Source organism: Salvia miltiorrhiza, unplaced genomic scaffold (genome assembly GCF_028751815.1).
Source record: "Salvia miltiorrhiza cultivar Shanhuang (shh) unplaced genomic scaffold, IMPLAD_Smil_shh fragScaff_scaffold_57_2, whole genome shotgun sequence".
NCBI lineage: Eukaryota > Viridiplantae > Streptophyta > Magnoliopsida > Lamiales > Lamiaceae > Salvia > Salvia miltiorrhiza.
The window spans coordinates 439,155-455,698 of NW_026651470.1; the positions used below are offsets into that span (position 1 = coordinate 439,155).

The 16,544-nt window shown below is 40.0% G+C and overlaps 2 protein-coding genes and 1 long non-coding RNA gene across 4 annotated transcripts; 2 read left to right on the plus strand and 1 right to left on the minus strand.

Annotated features, from left to right (window-relative positions):
• The first annotated feature begins 7,712 nt into the window (after window positions 1-7,712).
• Window positions 7,713-9,290, plus strand: LOC131002995 (uncharacterized). 2 transcript variants are annotated; one of them, XM_057929471.1, is made up of 3 exons: window positions 7,713-8,242; window positions 8,318-8,412; window positions 8,443-9,290. In XM_057929471.1, the coding sequence occupies exons 1-3, from the start codon at window positions 7,926-7,928 to the stop codon at window positions 9,135-9,137; spliced, it is 1,107 nt and encodes a 368-aa protein (XP_057785454.1). In that variant the 5' UTR covers window positions 7,713-7,925; the 3' UTR covers window positions 9,138-9,290. The 2 variants fall into 2 exon arrangements, with proteins under 2 accessions (XP_057785454.1, XP_057785453.1); XM_057929470.1 differs by having other exon boundaries at window positions 8,318-9,290.
• An 855-nt stretch (window positions 9,291-10,145) lies between these two features.
• On the minus strand, window positions 10,146-11,106 carry LOC131002996 (uncharacterized). Its single transcript, XR_009094498.1, has 2 exons — window positions 10,972-11,106; window positions 10,146-10,711 (listed from the first exon to the last, which is right to left on the minus strand). It is a non-coding gene; the product is annotated as an uncharacterized LOC131002996 (long non-coding RNA).
• On the plus strand, window positions 10,897-12,381 carry LOC131002994 (uncharacterized). The gene is made up of 2 exons (XM_057929469.1): window positions 10,897-11,327; window positions 11,396-12,381. Exons 1-2 carry the CDS (start codon window positions 10,966-10,968, stop codon window positions 12,234-12,236), a joined length of 1,203 nt encoding a protein of 400 aa, XP_057785452.1. The 5' UTR covers window positions 10,897-10,965; the 3' UTR covers window positions 12,237-12,381.
• Window positions 12,382-16,544: the final 4,163 nt, after the last annotated feature.

Below are 16,544 nucleotides of genomic sequence, written 5' to 3' on the forward strand. Positions count from 1 at the left end.
GCACCAGCCGTATTCATGGACCTCATGAATCGAGTTTTTCATCCATACTTAGACAATTTGTCTTAGTATTCATCGACGACATCTTGGTATACTCAAAGAACGAGAAAGACCATGAGGAATATTTGAGAATTATCCTAGCGTTGAGGATGGAGCATCTTTACGCCAAGTTCAACAAGTGTGAGTTTTGGCTCAACGAAGTCACGTTCTTAGGGCATTTTATGTCATCAGAAGGGATCAAAGTGGACCCTGAGAAAGTACAAGCAGTGCGAGATTGGAGATCGCCGACTAAACCCAATGAGATAAGGAGTTTGTTGGGATTAGCAGGATACTATCAGAGGTTTATAGAAGGATTTTCCAAAATTGCAAGGCCAATGACGCAACTACTCAGGAAGGGAATAAAATTCTCTTGGACAGAGGAGTGCGAGAAGAGCTTCCAAGAACTCAAGAAAAAGTTAACTACGGCACCAGTGTTAGCCGTCCCAACAGCTGACAAGGAATACGTGATCTACACAGACGCGTCCAAAAATGGACTTGGTTGTGTGCTGATGCAAGAAGGAAGAGTGATAGCATATGCGTCGCGACAGCTTAGACCACATGAACTGAACTATCCGACCCATGATCTAGAATTGGCTGCAGTGGTACACGCACTGAAGATTTGGAGACATCACCTATATGGAGTTAGGTGCGAGATATTTACGGACCACAAATGCCTGAAATACTTTTTCGAGCAAAAGGACCTTAATATGAGACAAAGGAGATGGCTCGAACTAGTGAAAGATTATGACTGTGGTATTAACTACCACCCAGGCAAGGCCAACGTAGTGGCTGATGCATTGAGTCGTAAGACTCAATCTAAATTGGGATCTCTCATCACTCGAGAGATGGAGCTCATAAGAGAATTTGGTAGAATGAGCATAGAAGTGGTCAAACCACCAGGAACGATAGCAAGTGTTGTGGCAACGGTACCTAACTTGAGGAAGACGATCGTAGAAGCACAAAGAAAAGACGGGAAAATGGAAAAGCTACGGGAAGCGGTAAGGAAAGGAGGCGTCAAGAATTATCAAGAAGCATCAGATAATGATATCCTCTTTGAGGGAAGGATATGCATCCCCCACGATGATGAACTTAAGGATAAAATCATAAGCGAAGCTCACGATACCCCTTATACTGGCCACCCGGGGAGCACTAAGATGTATCGAGATCTAAAAAAACATTTTTGGTGGGAGGGCATGAAAAGTGACATAGCATCCTTTGTAGAGAGATGCCTAGCTTGCCAACAAGTGAAGGCCCTACACCAAAGGCCATATGGAAAGCTACAACCATTGGAAATTCCAGAATGGAAGTGGGAGCACATAGCAATGGATTTTGTGACCAGTTTGCCCAAGACAAGGAAAGGAAACACTGCCATTTGGGTAATAGTGGATCGACTCACAAAGTGTGCTCATTTTATACCAATATCGATCACACACGGGTCAGATAAGCTAGCTCAGTTGTATGTTCGAGAGATTGTGCGCTTACACGACGTACCCGTGTCGATCACTTCAGACCGAGACTCAAAATTTACTTCTAGATTTTGGATGAGCTTACAGAAGGAGTTAGGCACGAGGCTAAATTTCAGCACCGCCTTCCATCCACAGACAGATGGGCAATCTGAAAGGACGATTCAGACCCTCGAAGACATGTTAAGAACAGTGGTGTTAGACAGAGGCGGAAATTAGGAATCGGTGCTGCCATTGATCGAGTTTACCTACAATAATAGTTATCAGGCGACCATTGATATGGCGCCTTACGAGGCGCTGTATGGGAGGAAGTGCAGATCCCCGCTTTACTGGGATGAAGTGGGTGAGAGAAAAGTTTTAGGACCAGACATGGTCAATGAGATGGTTGAGATAGTCCGCCAGATCAGAGGGCGAATAAAGGAGGCACAAGATAGACAGAAATCTTACGCTGATGCACGTCGAACTGAGTTACGTTTTGAAATAGGAGACAAGGTCTTCCTAAAGGTATCTCCTACCAAGGGGATAACTAGGTTTGGTGTCAAGGGAAAACTTAGGCCCCGATTCGTAGGACCTTATGAGATTCTAGAGAGGATAGGCCCAGTGGCCTATAGGTTGGCATTACCGCCAAGTTTTGGAAACGTTCACAACGTTTTTCACGTGTCACAACTCAGAAAATACGTCTACGATCCAAAGCATGTGATCCACCAAGAAGAGAGACCAGAGGCCATTCTAGATCGAAAAGTGCAACAACTCAGGAATAAGGCAATCACATCAGTGAAAGTCTTATGGCGACACCACGGACAAGAGGAAGCCACGTGGGAGCTTGAAGATAAGATGTAGGAGAAATACCCTGAACTATTTTAGAAGAGATATGCAAATTTCGGGACGAAATTTTTGTTAAGAGGGGTAGTATGTAGTAACCCGCTCTCTTAGTTATATTTAAGATTAGTAATGCGATAATTAATTATTGCATCTTTCAGTGATGAAACCCAATGTTGATCTATGTTTGTTTTCGACTTATGATTTTGAGTTATATAAAACTTAAAGCAGAGTTATTATTTTATTTCGCGTGAGAAACCGCGATAAGGATTATTGAGCAATCAATAATTTTTATTCCAAGTTCATAACTGACTTAGCAAAGTCATGTTATTTAGTAGAAATATTATTTATATTATTAGTTGTTATTATTTTTGTACTTGTTTAAGTCGTGAATTTATTCCCGCTTGTGAGGAGAATTAAATCTTCGGATTTAATTTAGATATTAGATGAGCAAACGAATTTAAATCTACATATTTAATTTAGAATTATTTTTACAGTCTATCGATATTAATATCAAGCAGATACACCATCACACGTTACATATTACAGTTATAAAAATTCTTTCCTATACTCCTATTACACACCGGCTGCATCATCAAAGGTGAATGAGTAAAAGAAAGAAGAAAAGAAATAGGAGAAAGAAAGGAAATAGGGAGGAAATAGGAGAAGAAACAAAAGAGAGAGGAGGCGTGCGTGTGTAAAGCAGCAACAGCTCTGCCACAGCCGCCCAACTCTACCAATCCCCTTCTCCCTACACCCTACCCCTATTCCTTAGCAGCTGCCAGCCGCCCCACTTCACCAATCTGTTAGTCAAAGGTTCTACAATTTTTTCAAGTTTGGCAGCAACTCTTTCCATTTTTGCTGCTTGCAGCAACATTCCCTTTTGTCAACATTTGCTGCCACCAACCACCTCAACTTCTCTATAAATAGAGCTCCATAGCAGCCTGCAGAAAAACACAACTAAAACACCACCTAGCAGAAGTGTTATTTGCTAGAGAGTTCATTGAGACTTCATTAACGTGAGGGACAGAGCTGCCCAACTTCCGTCAAATCCTCAAGGTAAGCTTCGGCTTGAACGTTTCCACTTCCTGCCATAACCTCCACCTGCATTTTAAAGCAATAACACCTTCCTTGTATTTCAGTTATTCCCCATCTCAATCATCAATACCACAACAGCCAACCAACAAGCTAGATACTCAAGGTAATTTGCTATCTCAAGTATTCAATTCAGTTCGCATCCATATTTAGCATAATCATAGTTCATCTACCTCAAATAGCCATGAAATACTTTACAACAGGAGGATTTATATACTTCACATTCACAACCTGATGCATTCTAGAATAGCAAGTTGTAAGAACTTCCCCAAATCCTTAACAACTAGAAACTAGAGAAGAAAAAGAAAGTGGAACTTAGCTTTAGAAGGGAAGGGCCGACTGCCTCGTCCGGTGGGGACTGAGCGACGATAACCGTGACAGTGACGAACTCACACGACCTCATCGAGAACGACGACTACGGCGATTTCTGAACCAGAAGAGACGACTCGAGGTGGAGAGGAAGAAACCAGCCGGAACCATGGCCGAGCAGAGGCTCGTGCGCAGCAGCAGCAGCCGCTCAGCTGCAGCGATTGTCCCTTTTCCTAGACGACGATCGGCGCCGATTGAATCGCCGGATTCAGACGAAGATACGGCCGCGGCGCTGATTCCAGAGATAGGGCTCGACTGATTTCTGCGCGGAGAAAGAGAGAGGACGTCGTCGGGGTTCGACGCGTCGGCAGTCGACGCCGACCGGAGCAGGCAGCAGCTGAGTGGCCGGAGAAGGAGGAGCCGATCGATTTGAAGAAGAGCCGAGCGGCCGGCTTTGAGAGAGATCAGAGAGAGAAAAAGGCGAGAATTGAGTTTGGGGGAGAAGAGAGAGACGGAGAGCTTAGAGAGAGAGAGAGCTTGGGCTGTGATTTATTCTTTTACTTGGGCTCCTATTTTAATTGTTTTGGGCCACTCTCATTATTTTTCTGTTGGGCCGAAATATTTGGAGAAGATGGGCTGATGTAATTTTTATGGTGGACTATTATTTCAAATCTCCATTTATAAATTGTTGGGCCGGTTATTGTTTCATTTGGGCCGATTTAATTATTTATTGGACTCAAATTTATTCTTACCAGCCCACATTTAATTAAAATATCTTTTGGACACTTCCGTGATTTTATTTATACAAGCTGCAGTACTTTAATTCCAGCCACTCCTGATTAATTAGTAGGCTATTTTATTGAGCCTCTAAATTAATGAGCTTATTACTATCTCCTTCGAGCCCAAATAATTTAAAGTGGACTGTTATCGTTTATTTCATTAAAGCCACTTGTTTTATTTAATTAATCGGCTACCTCATTTTGAGCCATTAATTAATTGAAGTTACTTAGTAATTATTTTCTTACTGTCAAGCCCGATAAATTCTTACGGGGTTACTTATGGGATGAACCGAGTCAGTTCCTTCTTTTTACCAAATACAAGAGCGAGATTATTTTATTTTACGAGTTAGAATGTTCCGATGGGGGAGAAAGAGTTATAGCTTTATTCGACCGCGATAAGCGAGAATTAGCTAAATTTATTAACGAGGATTTTATAGTAAAATTTCCCGACTATCGCTCAGAAGATTAGTTCATGCATACCAGATTCATGCATGTTGAATTATGCATTCTCATTCTGAGAATTTTTCCCGAGTAAGTATCTTATGTATTTTCTCGAAATCAAGGTCAAGGTCGGGAATAACAGTCAATCAAGGAACCACTGAATCATAAAGATTTCATATCAGGTGGGTTTACTTTCATATATATCAAATGAGTTTAATGTTATGTTTGAACAGTTATTTCATTGCAAAATCATTGAACTGAAAATTATTTCAATTATTGTCTTGCCATAAATGTTTCAATGTTTGGTATGATATCTATCTGATGTGGCTTTGCCAGTTATTATGCAATCGAATTCGGGTCCTGAGCAGTTGATAGCTATCCTGCCAGGGCTAGTGTACACCAGTGACCGTGAGTCATCTAGCGGGTTGGCCGGTCAAGTGTTTGTGAGAGGTGGCCACCTCTCCGGCACACAGTTCCAGATATGATAGATTACAAGAGAACTTAGACTGATCAGTCGAACTTTAAGAATCATAAACGAATTTAGTGAGCTTGGGCCTATTTCACGGAAACTCCCTTGTTGCACTGTTAAGATGGCATGACAATTTGATTATTTCAATGAAAATTTCTATAGGCATATGTACCCACTGAGTACTTTTGTACTCAGCCCTGCATGTATTTCTAAATGTGCAGGTTGAGCAGTAGCCGGTGGTGATGAAGTGACGAGCAGGAAACCCCTTTTGTCTGAAGCCATATGTATTAAAGAACTCTTGAGTACATGTCTTCATACATGTAGTCAGAACCTTCTTCCGCTGCGTACTCAAAAGAATTTCATGTTATTTTAGCTAAGTCGGAGCTATCCGGACTTACTAGTTTGACTAAGTCATTACGACTCCAACTTTGTTGTAAATGTTCCATTCGTTGTTAATGTTTAAGTATATTTCTTCGTCGTTTATTTCTTATTCGTTCATCCCCTTTCTATCCCGCTTCTTATCTCCAACCCTTGGTCATAGTTTCCCGGCTTAATTATCCTTAATTAAGACCAGTCGTGACACCACCACCACCTTTCCCTTTCCTTTTCTCACCAACTAGTGTACCTCCCGCGCATAGCGCGTTGAATGTGAATTTAGACTTATGTAAAATTTGCATATATATGTTTTATAATATTAATATAAACTAATATAATTAAAATTCGACACCAAAATTATATTTTGTTAAGTGATCTAATATTTTAACATTACCAATGTAATTATACAAAAAATATAACATGTGTCTATATATAAATATTGTATCACTTATATATGGAGTTTCTATAATTACACTAATTAAACCAGATTTATCGCATAAAATAAGTTGTGTATGAATTTTCTATGTAACATTATGAATTTGGTTTAGTTAAAAAAAACATTATGAATTTGGTGTGAAAAATGATGAATTAAAAAAAATATCAACCTATAAAATTCAAACTTTTAATAAAATAAACAAAATTCATAAAAAGAAAGAAGAAATATTAATTAGAAAATATTTTGAAATATATTTGAATATGTTACACATTTGAACGGAAGTTAGAAGTATTTATTTTTTTGAATAGGGTTAAACTTTAAATGATAACAATTTATTTATTTTAAATTAATTTTTTACATATTATATATCAAAGTAAAGATCTTTTTTATGATCGTTTATTTAAGATGCATTTTGTATATTATATTCATAATAAATTATTAAATAAATAAAAAAGAAAATAGGTTTTTTATAATTAATGAGAATAAAAAGTAAATGAAGAAGTGTAACCGTTTTTTTTTTTTTAGATAACAAAGTGTATCCATTTGAAACAAAAGAATTAACCACTAGTTAAGATTTTTTCCAATTCCAATTATATCTTTGCAATTGAATTAAATTACATTTACTTTACTTTATATATATATATAAAGATTATCCAGGTAGCATCGACTCTCCACATCCGAGAAAGGGAAAGATAGAGAGTGAGGCAAAGAGAGAGACGAACGGGAGTCGCCACCGCTGGAAAATCAAAGTGGTGGCGCGATTTGGGAGCTAGGGTTCAGGTGGACCACTTGTCCGAGATACAGACGGCGGTGGCGGCTAAAATAGAGGAATGGTAGGTGTCAGTGGCGGTCCGAAGGTGGGGAGCTCCGCCGGAGACTTAGAGGGAGGCGACGACGCCTTCGCTGTCGTCAAGGAGGAAGACGGAGGCGGTGGTTCTCGCTGCTGCTTCGCCGCCTGATGCAAGTGTGTCGAGTCATGGGTTTGTCTGTGTTGACTGGAGGAAGGAGACGATGAGAATGAGTTGAATTTTTTTTTTTTTAAAGAATATAAATTTTAAAATATAAGGATATTTTGGTAAAAATGTTTACAATTAATATATTTTTATTTTTATGATTATTATTAACCTTTGCTTAAGCAAAATAGTTACTTTAATATTTGCCTCATTCATTTTTCCAATTACTTTCGGCGCAAAACACATTTCTGCTTTGGGCGCATAATTGCTTCGGGCGAATAATTGAATCAGTCAGATCAATATAGATAATGTAATCAAATCTACAACAATCATTTTCCTCCAATTTACAAAACTCAGTACATTTTCAGTAACAATTTAATGTTTAAAAAAAAAAAAAAAAAAAAAAAAAAAAACAATCGTATATTAGGTAGACACCTTTTGAAAGTTGGATAATTTTATAAATCTCCCTTATGTAATTTTTATATAAAAAAAAATGATTAAATTTATTTTAATTATCTTTATAAATAATATTTTTTATTTTTGTTATATGAGAAATTTAATGCATTGCGCTCTACTATTATTATACATTCAGATTGAGACGTGCGTTGTTGTAACGAGGCAATTCATCCGAAAAATTCCAACCTCTTAGACCGAAGAAATTTCAAAGCTAAGATACAATAAATATGCATCCAAGGATGTTGAGGCATACATCTACCAAACAAAACAAATATCTGCAAGTAAAAAACAAGAATGTATGTGACAAGGCCTCTGTCGCAGCTGCTAAAATCCCCAGAAATCGTAGCAGCAGCTCCCGAGGGTCCCAACAGTGGATTCCTAGTGATCCAAGACGAGGAATCTTTGAGATACTCTTGTTTCGGACTGTGCAAGAATCGCAGCCTTAAGCAGCTGCCTTTCCCTCAAGACAAGGAGCTCATCATTCAATACACCACCAGCAACGGCCAGTCCACTAATACATCTAGCGATCCTGTTTTCTTGATTCCTGCTCTCAACTGCCCCTTGTCTTCCAATCGCTACTACGCCGTCGTTCCCCATCGGAAACGCATAGGGTACCACTTCTCCTCTGCTTTTTCTTGCTTTAATTCATAATTAAGATGGACTGAGTGATGAATGTTTATTCTCAGAGAAGCCTTCACCTGCTCGAGAGAAGAAGATAAGGTGAGCTGCTGCTTCTGCCGCTGCGTCAAGGACGTCAAGTCGAGGCCGTTGGATCCGCGCAACGTGTACCAGCAGTTCCAGCTTGTTCCATACGAGTCCGCTTGCCTCTCCGACGGCTACTTCGTGGCCAAGTCGGTTGCGTCGGATGGTTTCCCTCCTTCCTTCCTGCGGCAAAAGGGCTGGACGGTCTGCACCAAGACTCCCCACACTTTCAAGCTGGACACAGCACGGGGCCTCGATCCCGGCCTCCGTGCTCGTCTGCCGGAGTTGGATTCATCGAGAGTGGTGGGGAAATGGTACACTCCCTTCGTTTTTGTCAAGGATGGATCCTTGAGAGATCAAGTGAAACGATCCATGTATTATGAAGTTACATTGGAGCAGAGATGGGAGCAGGTTTTCAAGATTGGTCGTGATCATAATAATGGGAATTCGGTGGTGGTTGATGTTGCAGTTGAAAGGGAGGAGGTGTTTGTTGGTGGGAGTAAAGCTACGTGGAGCGCGGCCGACGGAGTGGTGTGGTTTAAGGTTGAAGACGGAGGAGGAGTGGGGTTGAGAGTGGAGCTGGTGGAGAGGATGAAATGGGAGGAAGAGAGGGGAGGGTGGGTGGGAGGGGAGGAGAGGCAAGTCAAGATTCATAAGGTGGAGAAATGGGAAGGAGGTGGTGATTGGAATGAGTTTAGATGCTCTGTTTTGGTGGAGACCTTCAATTTGAGGAGAATGGATGGGACTTTGGTGATGTCTTATAATTTTAAGCACTTTAACCAGTTGAAGACTAAGTGGGAATAGAATAGATTATCACTTCTTAAGTAATTACTACTTAGTGATGGTTTTAAGAGTTTGTCTATATGCTTATATGTGTTGTGAGTTGTATTTGATTCAGTGGTGTGAGAAGACTGATGTTGTGTATTCGGGATTGGAGAATTAAATTTACTTGGACTACACATGTTTCACGAAATTCTTGGAAAATAATGGGAAACTTCTGTGAAACATACTAGCATAAATTTTGTGGGTTCATGAAACGTACTAGTTTACATTTGAGTTGGTCGTTGCGAAGACCCCACAAGTTTATCTTATAATTAGCAATCGTATATATAATTTATAAAATCAATTAAAGTATGTTTTTTTAATAAAAATATTATAATAAAAAAAGGATAATATTATCTCGTGAAAATAAAGAATGAGAAATGATGAAATTTTTATTTATAAAAAATAAGGGAAAAAAACATATATTTAAGGGGTGTTTACTTGAAAGGATTAGTCTTGATAGATAAAAATAGTAATGTTAATTTTTAATTTACTTCGATGAATTGCAACTTTGGATATAGTAAGGTTTTGATTACTTGATTCTTATCTCATGAAAGGAGTGAAATTAGAAATATAGAACTTTCTAGGAGGGAGTGACACGGGTTTTAAGAAAAAATATTGTTGAGTGTATTAAGAGTGGATAAAAGGTAGTTGAGTGTATTGGGACTGGTGAAAATGTGTTATAATTAATATTGGGAATTGTGAAAAGTGAAAAGTAAGAGGATTATAAGTGGTGGGGTATAGTCCAAAAATAGGTAGGAAGTTCTTTTGTGGACGTCCCAAAAAGAAAAGATAGGAAGTTCTTTCGTGGACGGAGGGAGTATAATTAATCATGCAATAGAAACACCCCTAATTATTATCTTTCCTTTTATGAGTAAAAAAGAACGGCACACCCTTTAACGTTTAATTATATGGAGATGCACGCGCACTAGTAAGACTATTATTTCCATGGAATGATAAAACTAATATGATGCTGATATGCAAAAGGCAGGGCAGAATAGTCTACTCCAAATATAATACTACTAGTCAAATAGTTATGAGTACAAGGTCAGAATTTGCTTAACCAATATAAAATCAACACGTAGTATACAGTATACAGGTCAATTTATCATCAGTATTTATTAAGTAATCAAGAAGTACATGCGATATACTCCCTCCGTCCCAATAAATGTGACCACCTTTCCATTTTGGTTTGTCCCACTAAAAGTGGTCACTTTTCCATTTTGGTTTGCAAATCAGCCGCAACCTCTGCTTCTCTCTCCTTTCCCGGGTTTGGCACGAAGCTCTCCTCTTCTCCCTTGCTCAGATCTCTATCGAACAAATCTGACCCAACTTCTTGTGATTTGGTTTGCAATTTGCAACTTGGGATCTGCGATGTGCGATTTCGGATTTATTTCTGTTCATTTGCGATCTGCTTTGTGATCTAATTTAGTTCATTTCTTGTGATTTGGATCTGTTCATTTGCGATCTGCTTTGCAATTTGGGATCTGGTTTGCGATTTCGTCGCCGGCTCCGGCGTCATCATCGCCGGCGTCGCCTCCGGCGAGAATATGGAACTGATGTAGTGAGAAGAAGACTTAATTAGCTCTTTGATTTTGATAGATAACACTTAATTAAAAAGGTGGACCACGCATGATTAACACTTAACTATCACTTTCTTAATTTCCGTGCCGAAAACAAAGTGGCCACATTTATTGGGACGGAGGGAGTATATATATATATATATATATATATATATATATATGTATATTGTGGCTGCACACAACAAGAAGCAAAATCTGAGCATAAAAGAGATCAAGGAAATCAAAATATGTACGTAACAAGGCCTCTGTCTGTGCTGCAAAAATCTGCAGAGAATCTTGCAGCAGCACCTGATGGTCCGAACTCGGGATTCCTAGTGATTCAAGATGCGGAATCTGAGACGTATTCCATGTTTGGACTGAAGAAGAATCGGACGCTTAAGAAGTTGCCTTTCCCTCAAGACAAGGAGGTGGCCATTCTATATCCTAGAAGGTGGGGAGTCAGCGCCGGCGTTTCTATCGACGGCATCGGCGACGTCTCTCTCGACGTCACCACCCCCTCTTCCCACTCCGTCTTCTTCATCCCTGCTCTCAACCACCCTTTGTCTTCCAACCGCTACTACGCTCTCCTTTCCCATGGAAAACACAAAGGGTATCTCTTTCTCTTTTCTACTTTTTGGTGATTCTAATTATATGACAATTAATGAATTCATCTTTCAGGGAGGCATTGACCTCCTCAAAGGAACAAGAAGACGATGCGCCATGTTGTTTCTCATCCGGAATCACAGACGCCAAGCCGAGGCCGTTGGATCCCAACGACGCATATCAGCAGTTCGCCCTGTTCCCGGGGCGAGCCAGCGACACCTTCTCCGCCAAATCCGCGGCGGCGGACGGCGTCCCACCAAAGTTCTTACGAAAGAAGGGGTGGACTGCGACCACCAAGACTCCCAGCAGTTTCAAGCTAGGCGCAGCGCAGGGCCTCGACTCCCAGCTCCGTGCCTCCCTGCCGGAGCTGGACTCCCCCGGAGCCCGCGCCGTCGGAAAATGGTACGCGCCCTTTGTCTTCGTGAAGGAAGGTAATTCGTTGAGAGATCAGGTGGAGCGATCCATGTATTATGAGGTGACCATGGAGCAGAGATGGGACCAGATTTTCAAGACTGATAATCACGATCGTGATAAGGGGATTAATTCGGTGGTGGTTGATGCGACTGTTGAAACGGAAGAGGTGTTTGTTGGCGGGAGCAGAGCTGCGTGGGACGAGAGAAGCGCGGTGGACGGAGTGGTGTGGTTTAAGGTTGAAGGCGGCGGCGGAGGAGGAGTGGGGTTGAGAGTGGAGTTGGTGGAGAGGATGAAATGGGAGGAAGAGAGGGGAGGGTGGGCGAGAGGGGAGGAGAGGCAAGTGAAGATTCATAGGGAGGAAGAATTGGAAGGAGGTGGCGATTGGAATGAGTTCGGATGCTATGTTTTGGTGGAGACGTTCAATTTTAGGAGGATGGATGGGAGTCTCTTGATGTCTTATCATTTTAGACATTTTAACCAGTTGAAGACTAAATGGGAATAGATGAGCACTTCTTTTTTGTACTCCATCTAGTTTGCTTGTTTACCAATATTTTATCTTAAATGTGTTTGTAAGTATTTAGTGTTTGTGTAAGAAGGAAAGCCAGGGATACTTATCTCTTAAGTTGTATAATATGACATTTATGGTAGATGTTTAGCTTATTTTGTGATGAGTTTTTGGATGTTTGTGTTCTGTTGATTTATATTTTGGTCTCGTTTACTCCAGATTAATTGATTTGAGTTTATTTGCTAATTTTGTAATCTAAAGATTTTTATGTTTGAATTGTTTAATAAGTGGACAAAAAATTTAGACATAATTGAGTTGAGTGTTCTGAATAAGAATTAAAATTTATCTCAGTTTATAGACAGAAACGAATCTAAAATCAAACTTGAAACAAATGAGAACGGATCAAAACAAGAACATTGCATAGTGCAGTGATGCGTGACCGGCGCTCGTCGAAAAAACTGCAACCAGTGGCTCCCGCTGCCTCCTTGAGGCTGTGGGGTGCCCTAGGCGGCCGTGCACTAGAAGCCGCCGCCGCCTCTAATTCCTCTATATATATTTGTTTCTAATCAGCCGCCGAACACACTAGGGATACACAGCCGACTTTTTCTTTTGCTTTCCAATAGATTAGAATCAAGATAAATAAAACCTTTAATTCACGCATTGAATCATTTTTTCTCTATTTGACTTAGAGGGTGTTTGGCTAAGCTTATTTCAAATAGCTTATAAGCTCTTGGAGCTTATAAGATGTTTCAAGAGCTTATAAGATGTAATTTTTAAGAGCTTATAAGTTGTCAAAGTGTCTGAAAGAAATGAACGTCTGCTATAACTGCGGAAAGGCCGGGCATTATGTCTCGACTTGCCCAAAGAAGGGAGGAGGAGCACCCCAACAACAAAATCTCGGGAACCAACAGCGACCGAACCAAGGTCCCAGAGAACATTGAAGGAATATTAAACTGAATTAACGTTCCGCTTTGCCCGATGATCGTTTCTTGGTTATTATTAATTTATCATACAACGATTAATCCTAACATGCTCCTATGAATTTAACAACTGCACGTTGGAGTTAGAAAATACCTGAAGAATTCCTAAGAATTCGTCAATCTGTCGCTGAACAGGTCAGTCAGCTTCACGCCTTCGTTTGAAGCCTCAAACGTCCTCAAATCGTATTTCGCCCAGAAATACGACTTCTTCGTCTTCGAGAGAGCTTTCCGTGGCCGCCTGATTCGTCTGAATCGGAGTTCTGTTGAGGAAGTTATGGCCGTTTTACGGAGACTGCCAGAACTTGGTTTCCTGCGAAAATCTGACTCCAGCTCTGATCTTCTCGACTGTATCCCGCTCAATTCCCAACGTTGGATGGACAACGAGCTATGGAAATTCCCAAGACAGAAATCACCTCACGTTTTCCTGCGCCTCTCTCTGCTCTCAAAACCCTAATTTTATCAGTGTGTTTTCCTGAGAGCTGACAGCTGTATTTAATAATACAGAAAACTGAGAAGGGGCGTCAGTTTCTATGTGAGGGCCGAAAATCTGTCTTCTTGGGCTAGGAGACATTGGGCCAGCCCAGGGACCAGATATAAGGAATAAAGATGGGCCTCAAATAAATTAATTTATCTATGGTCAGCCCAGACCATAATTAATTTATAAATATCAGTTCATTCCACTAGAGAACCGATACTGACTTACCCCTTTATTGCCGGTGATGAGTCGGGGCTTGTATTTAGACTTATTAAATCTCCGTATTTAAAATATCCGACATCCATTAATTAATTAGAGCTCTGACAGCTTAAATTAATTAATCTCTTAATAATTCCTTAAGCAGTACCACTCAAACTTTATTATTACGCCTGAACTTAATCAACCTGCAGGGTTTAGCGTAATAAACCTTATTGAGCTCCTTAAGGGGATGTCATTATCCTATACCGGATACGGGTACTAATACAGATAATCAAATATCATATATTAACCGCTATCACCCAAGATACAGAGTACTCGAGTTAGTATATAACCTTCACCCATAGTAAGTCAAAGTGATATACGAGTTAACATATATATCTGAATACTTATTAGTATTAAGATTTATAAGTCACCGAGATCTTGATTCTTCACTTAAGTAAGATAGAAGAATACATCTCAAACTGTGGTCCTATCAATACGTAATGACGTACCAGTATAGACAAGTAGCCAAGACAAACTACTTCCATCTATACTGCAGCCTAAACCAATAACTTGTCCTAGAGTTATTTCGGCTGTGATCATATTATATCTCTTAAGGTTATTCCAATTATATGGTCTTCTGTGATCTACAACACACCATATAATCTACTTATATAGAGATAAAGAACATACATATGCAATCATGAACACAATCAGATAGGAGATTAGATAGTGAACTTAGGAAACATTGTATACAAGCATAAAACGTTCTTGCTTTCAGTATACAAATCCAACAATCTCCCACTTATACTAAAGCAAACTTTTAGTATACAATGCGTCTATTTACCAATCACCTAACACTTCTCCCACTTATACTTAAAGTTTCCTAAGTGGGTGGCATCAATCGCATTCCCATCTTTCAATGACCATTTGCGATAAGCCTTTTGTGAAAAGATCAGTAGGTTTCTCCAATATGTGAGAATTTATTCTTTGAGCACATAACCTCGATTTACGAATAATCGTATAACTTGGTACTTACTCTCCATGTGTTTAACCCCTTGTGGTTCTTGGATTCCTTAGAGTTCGCAACTGCACTTGAGGTATCACGAAGGTGATGTTCTCACGCAAACTAGGAATTACCCTTAGATCCTGGAGGTAGTGGTCAAACCAAAAGGTTTTACCTCCCAAGAAAAACACATAGCTCGCGGTAATTATTCTTTGTTCCGGTCAGCCTGGAAATCCGAAATCATATAATCCAAAAAGGAACTAAACTGTCTAACTGGTAAACTATCCTTATTCTCTAGTCAGGGACTTGAAAATATAATTTACCACAGTTCAGTGTCCTTAACTAGGACTATACAGATATCTTACAATCATGCTAACTGCATAGCAATTATAAGATCTCGTATATAGCAATCCATACATGAAGCTATCTACTGCGGAAACGTAGAATACTGCCTTCATTTCCTCAACCTTAATAGGCATCTTAAGACATATGTCTTTAGATAAAGGAACGCCATAGCTCAAAGGTTGCAAACCTTTCTTGGCGGTATGCTAACTAAAACTAGTATTCTCAGTATCAATGTAAGACACTCGAGATAAGCCCAACATCCTTTTCTAGTGATCCATTATAACCTTGATCACAAGGATGTACACTGTACCTCCTTAGTCTTTCATTTGAGACTGTTCGGATAACCATTACTTTATGTCTTGACAATAGCTCCATATTGTCGCCAATTAGGAGGATATTATCTACATAAAATGCAAGATAAACCACATCACCGAATGACACGAGAGCGATTGACACGAGATGCTTCTCTCCCTCCCTCACGTAACCTTCAGGTTGTTGCACATGGATGTCCTTACCTTTTCAAAGGTAATATATATGACATCCATTTGCCAGACCTCGATGGTTTAAGTGAGCTGCTATGGGAAAAATGGTCCGAATGTTCTGAGCATGGCACTGGCGAAAATGTAATCATAACCTATACACTTACACTGGGCATAGCCTTTCGCCACCAGTCTAGCTTCGAAAGCTACGACCTTACTCATTCGGGCCTGTTATTGTCTTGTATACTCACTTACAACCTAAGGCTTTACAGCCTCCTGGTAGCAAGATTTTCTAGTATACACCCATATTCTTAATGGATTGCTCCATTGAGGCGTGCCAGGAAACTACATTCTCGTCTTCCACTAATTCCAAGTAGATATCTGGGTCGATTCTCTTATATTCACTACCAGGGACTGAATCCAAAGATTCACCCAAGAACATAAATCGATCAGGTTGTCCCACAACCCTCCCACTACAATGGATCTGTGGTGGCACATGTGTGTCAACAGTGCGTGCAGTGTCTTGTGGTACAAAAACTGTTGCACACTTGGCTTGGGTGATGGAATCGCCTGTCTAATGTCTTCAATTTCTTGAAGCACACTATCTGACTTGGATTAGTGATTACTCCCATAGTCCACTTCTAAGAATCGTGTGTCATTGCTAATAACCACTTTCTGATTCTTTAGGACTAATTGCAAAGATACATAACTCATCATCGAACATATTTTTCCAAGAGTGACCTATTTCTTCTCTCCACCACACCATTTTATATAGGGATTACACGGTGTAGTAAACTGGGTTGGAATCCCAAACACTGACAA

Coding starts and splice junctions, on each gene's coding strand:
- LOC131002994 (XM_057929469.1), top strand. CDS start 10,966: ATGTACGTAACAAGGCCTCTGTCTGTGCTGCAAAAATCTGCAGAGAAT. Junction 11,328..11,395: donor TCCCATGGAAAACACAAAGG/GTATCTCTTTCT, acceptor TTCATCTTTCAG/GGAGGCATTGACCTCCTCAA.
- LOC131002995 (XM_057929470.1), top strand. CDS start 7,926: ATGTATGTGACAAGGCCTCTGTCGCAGCTGCTAAAATCCCCAGAAATC. Junction 8,243..8,317: donor CCCCATCGGAAACGCATAGG/GTACCACTTCTC, acceptor GTTTATTCTCAG/AGAAGCCTTCACCTGCTCGA.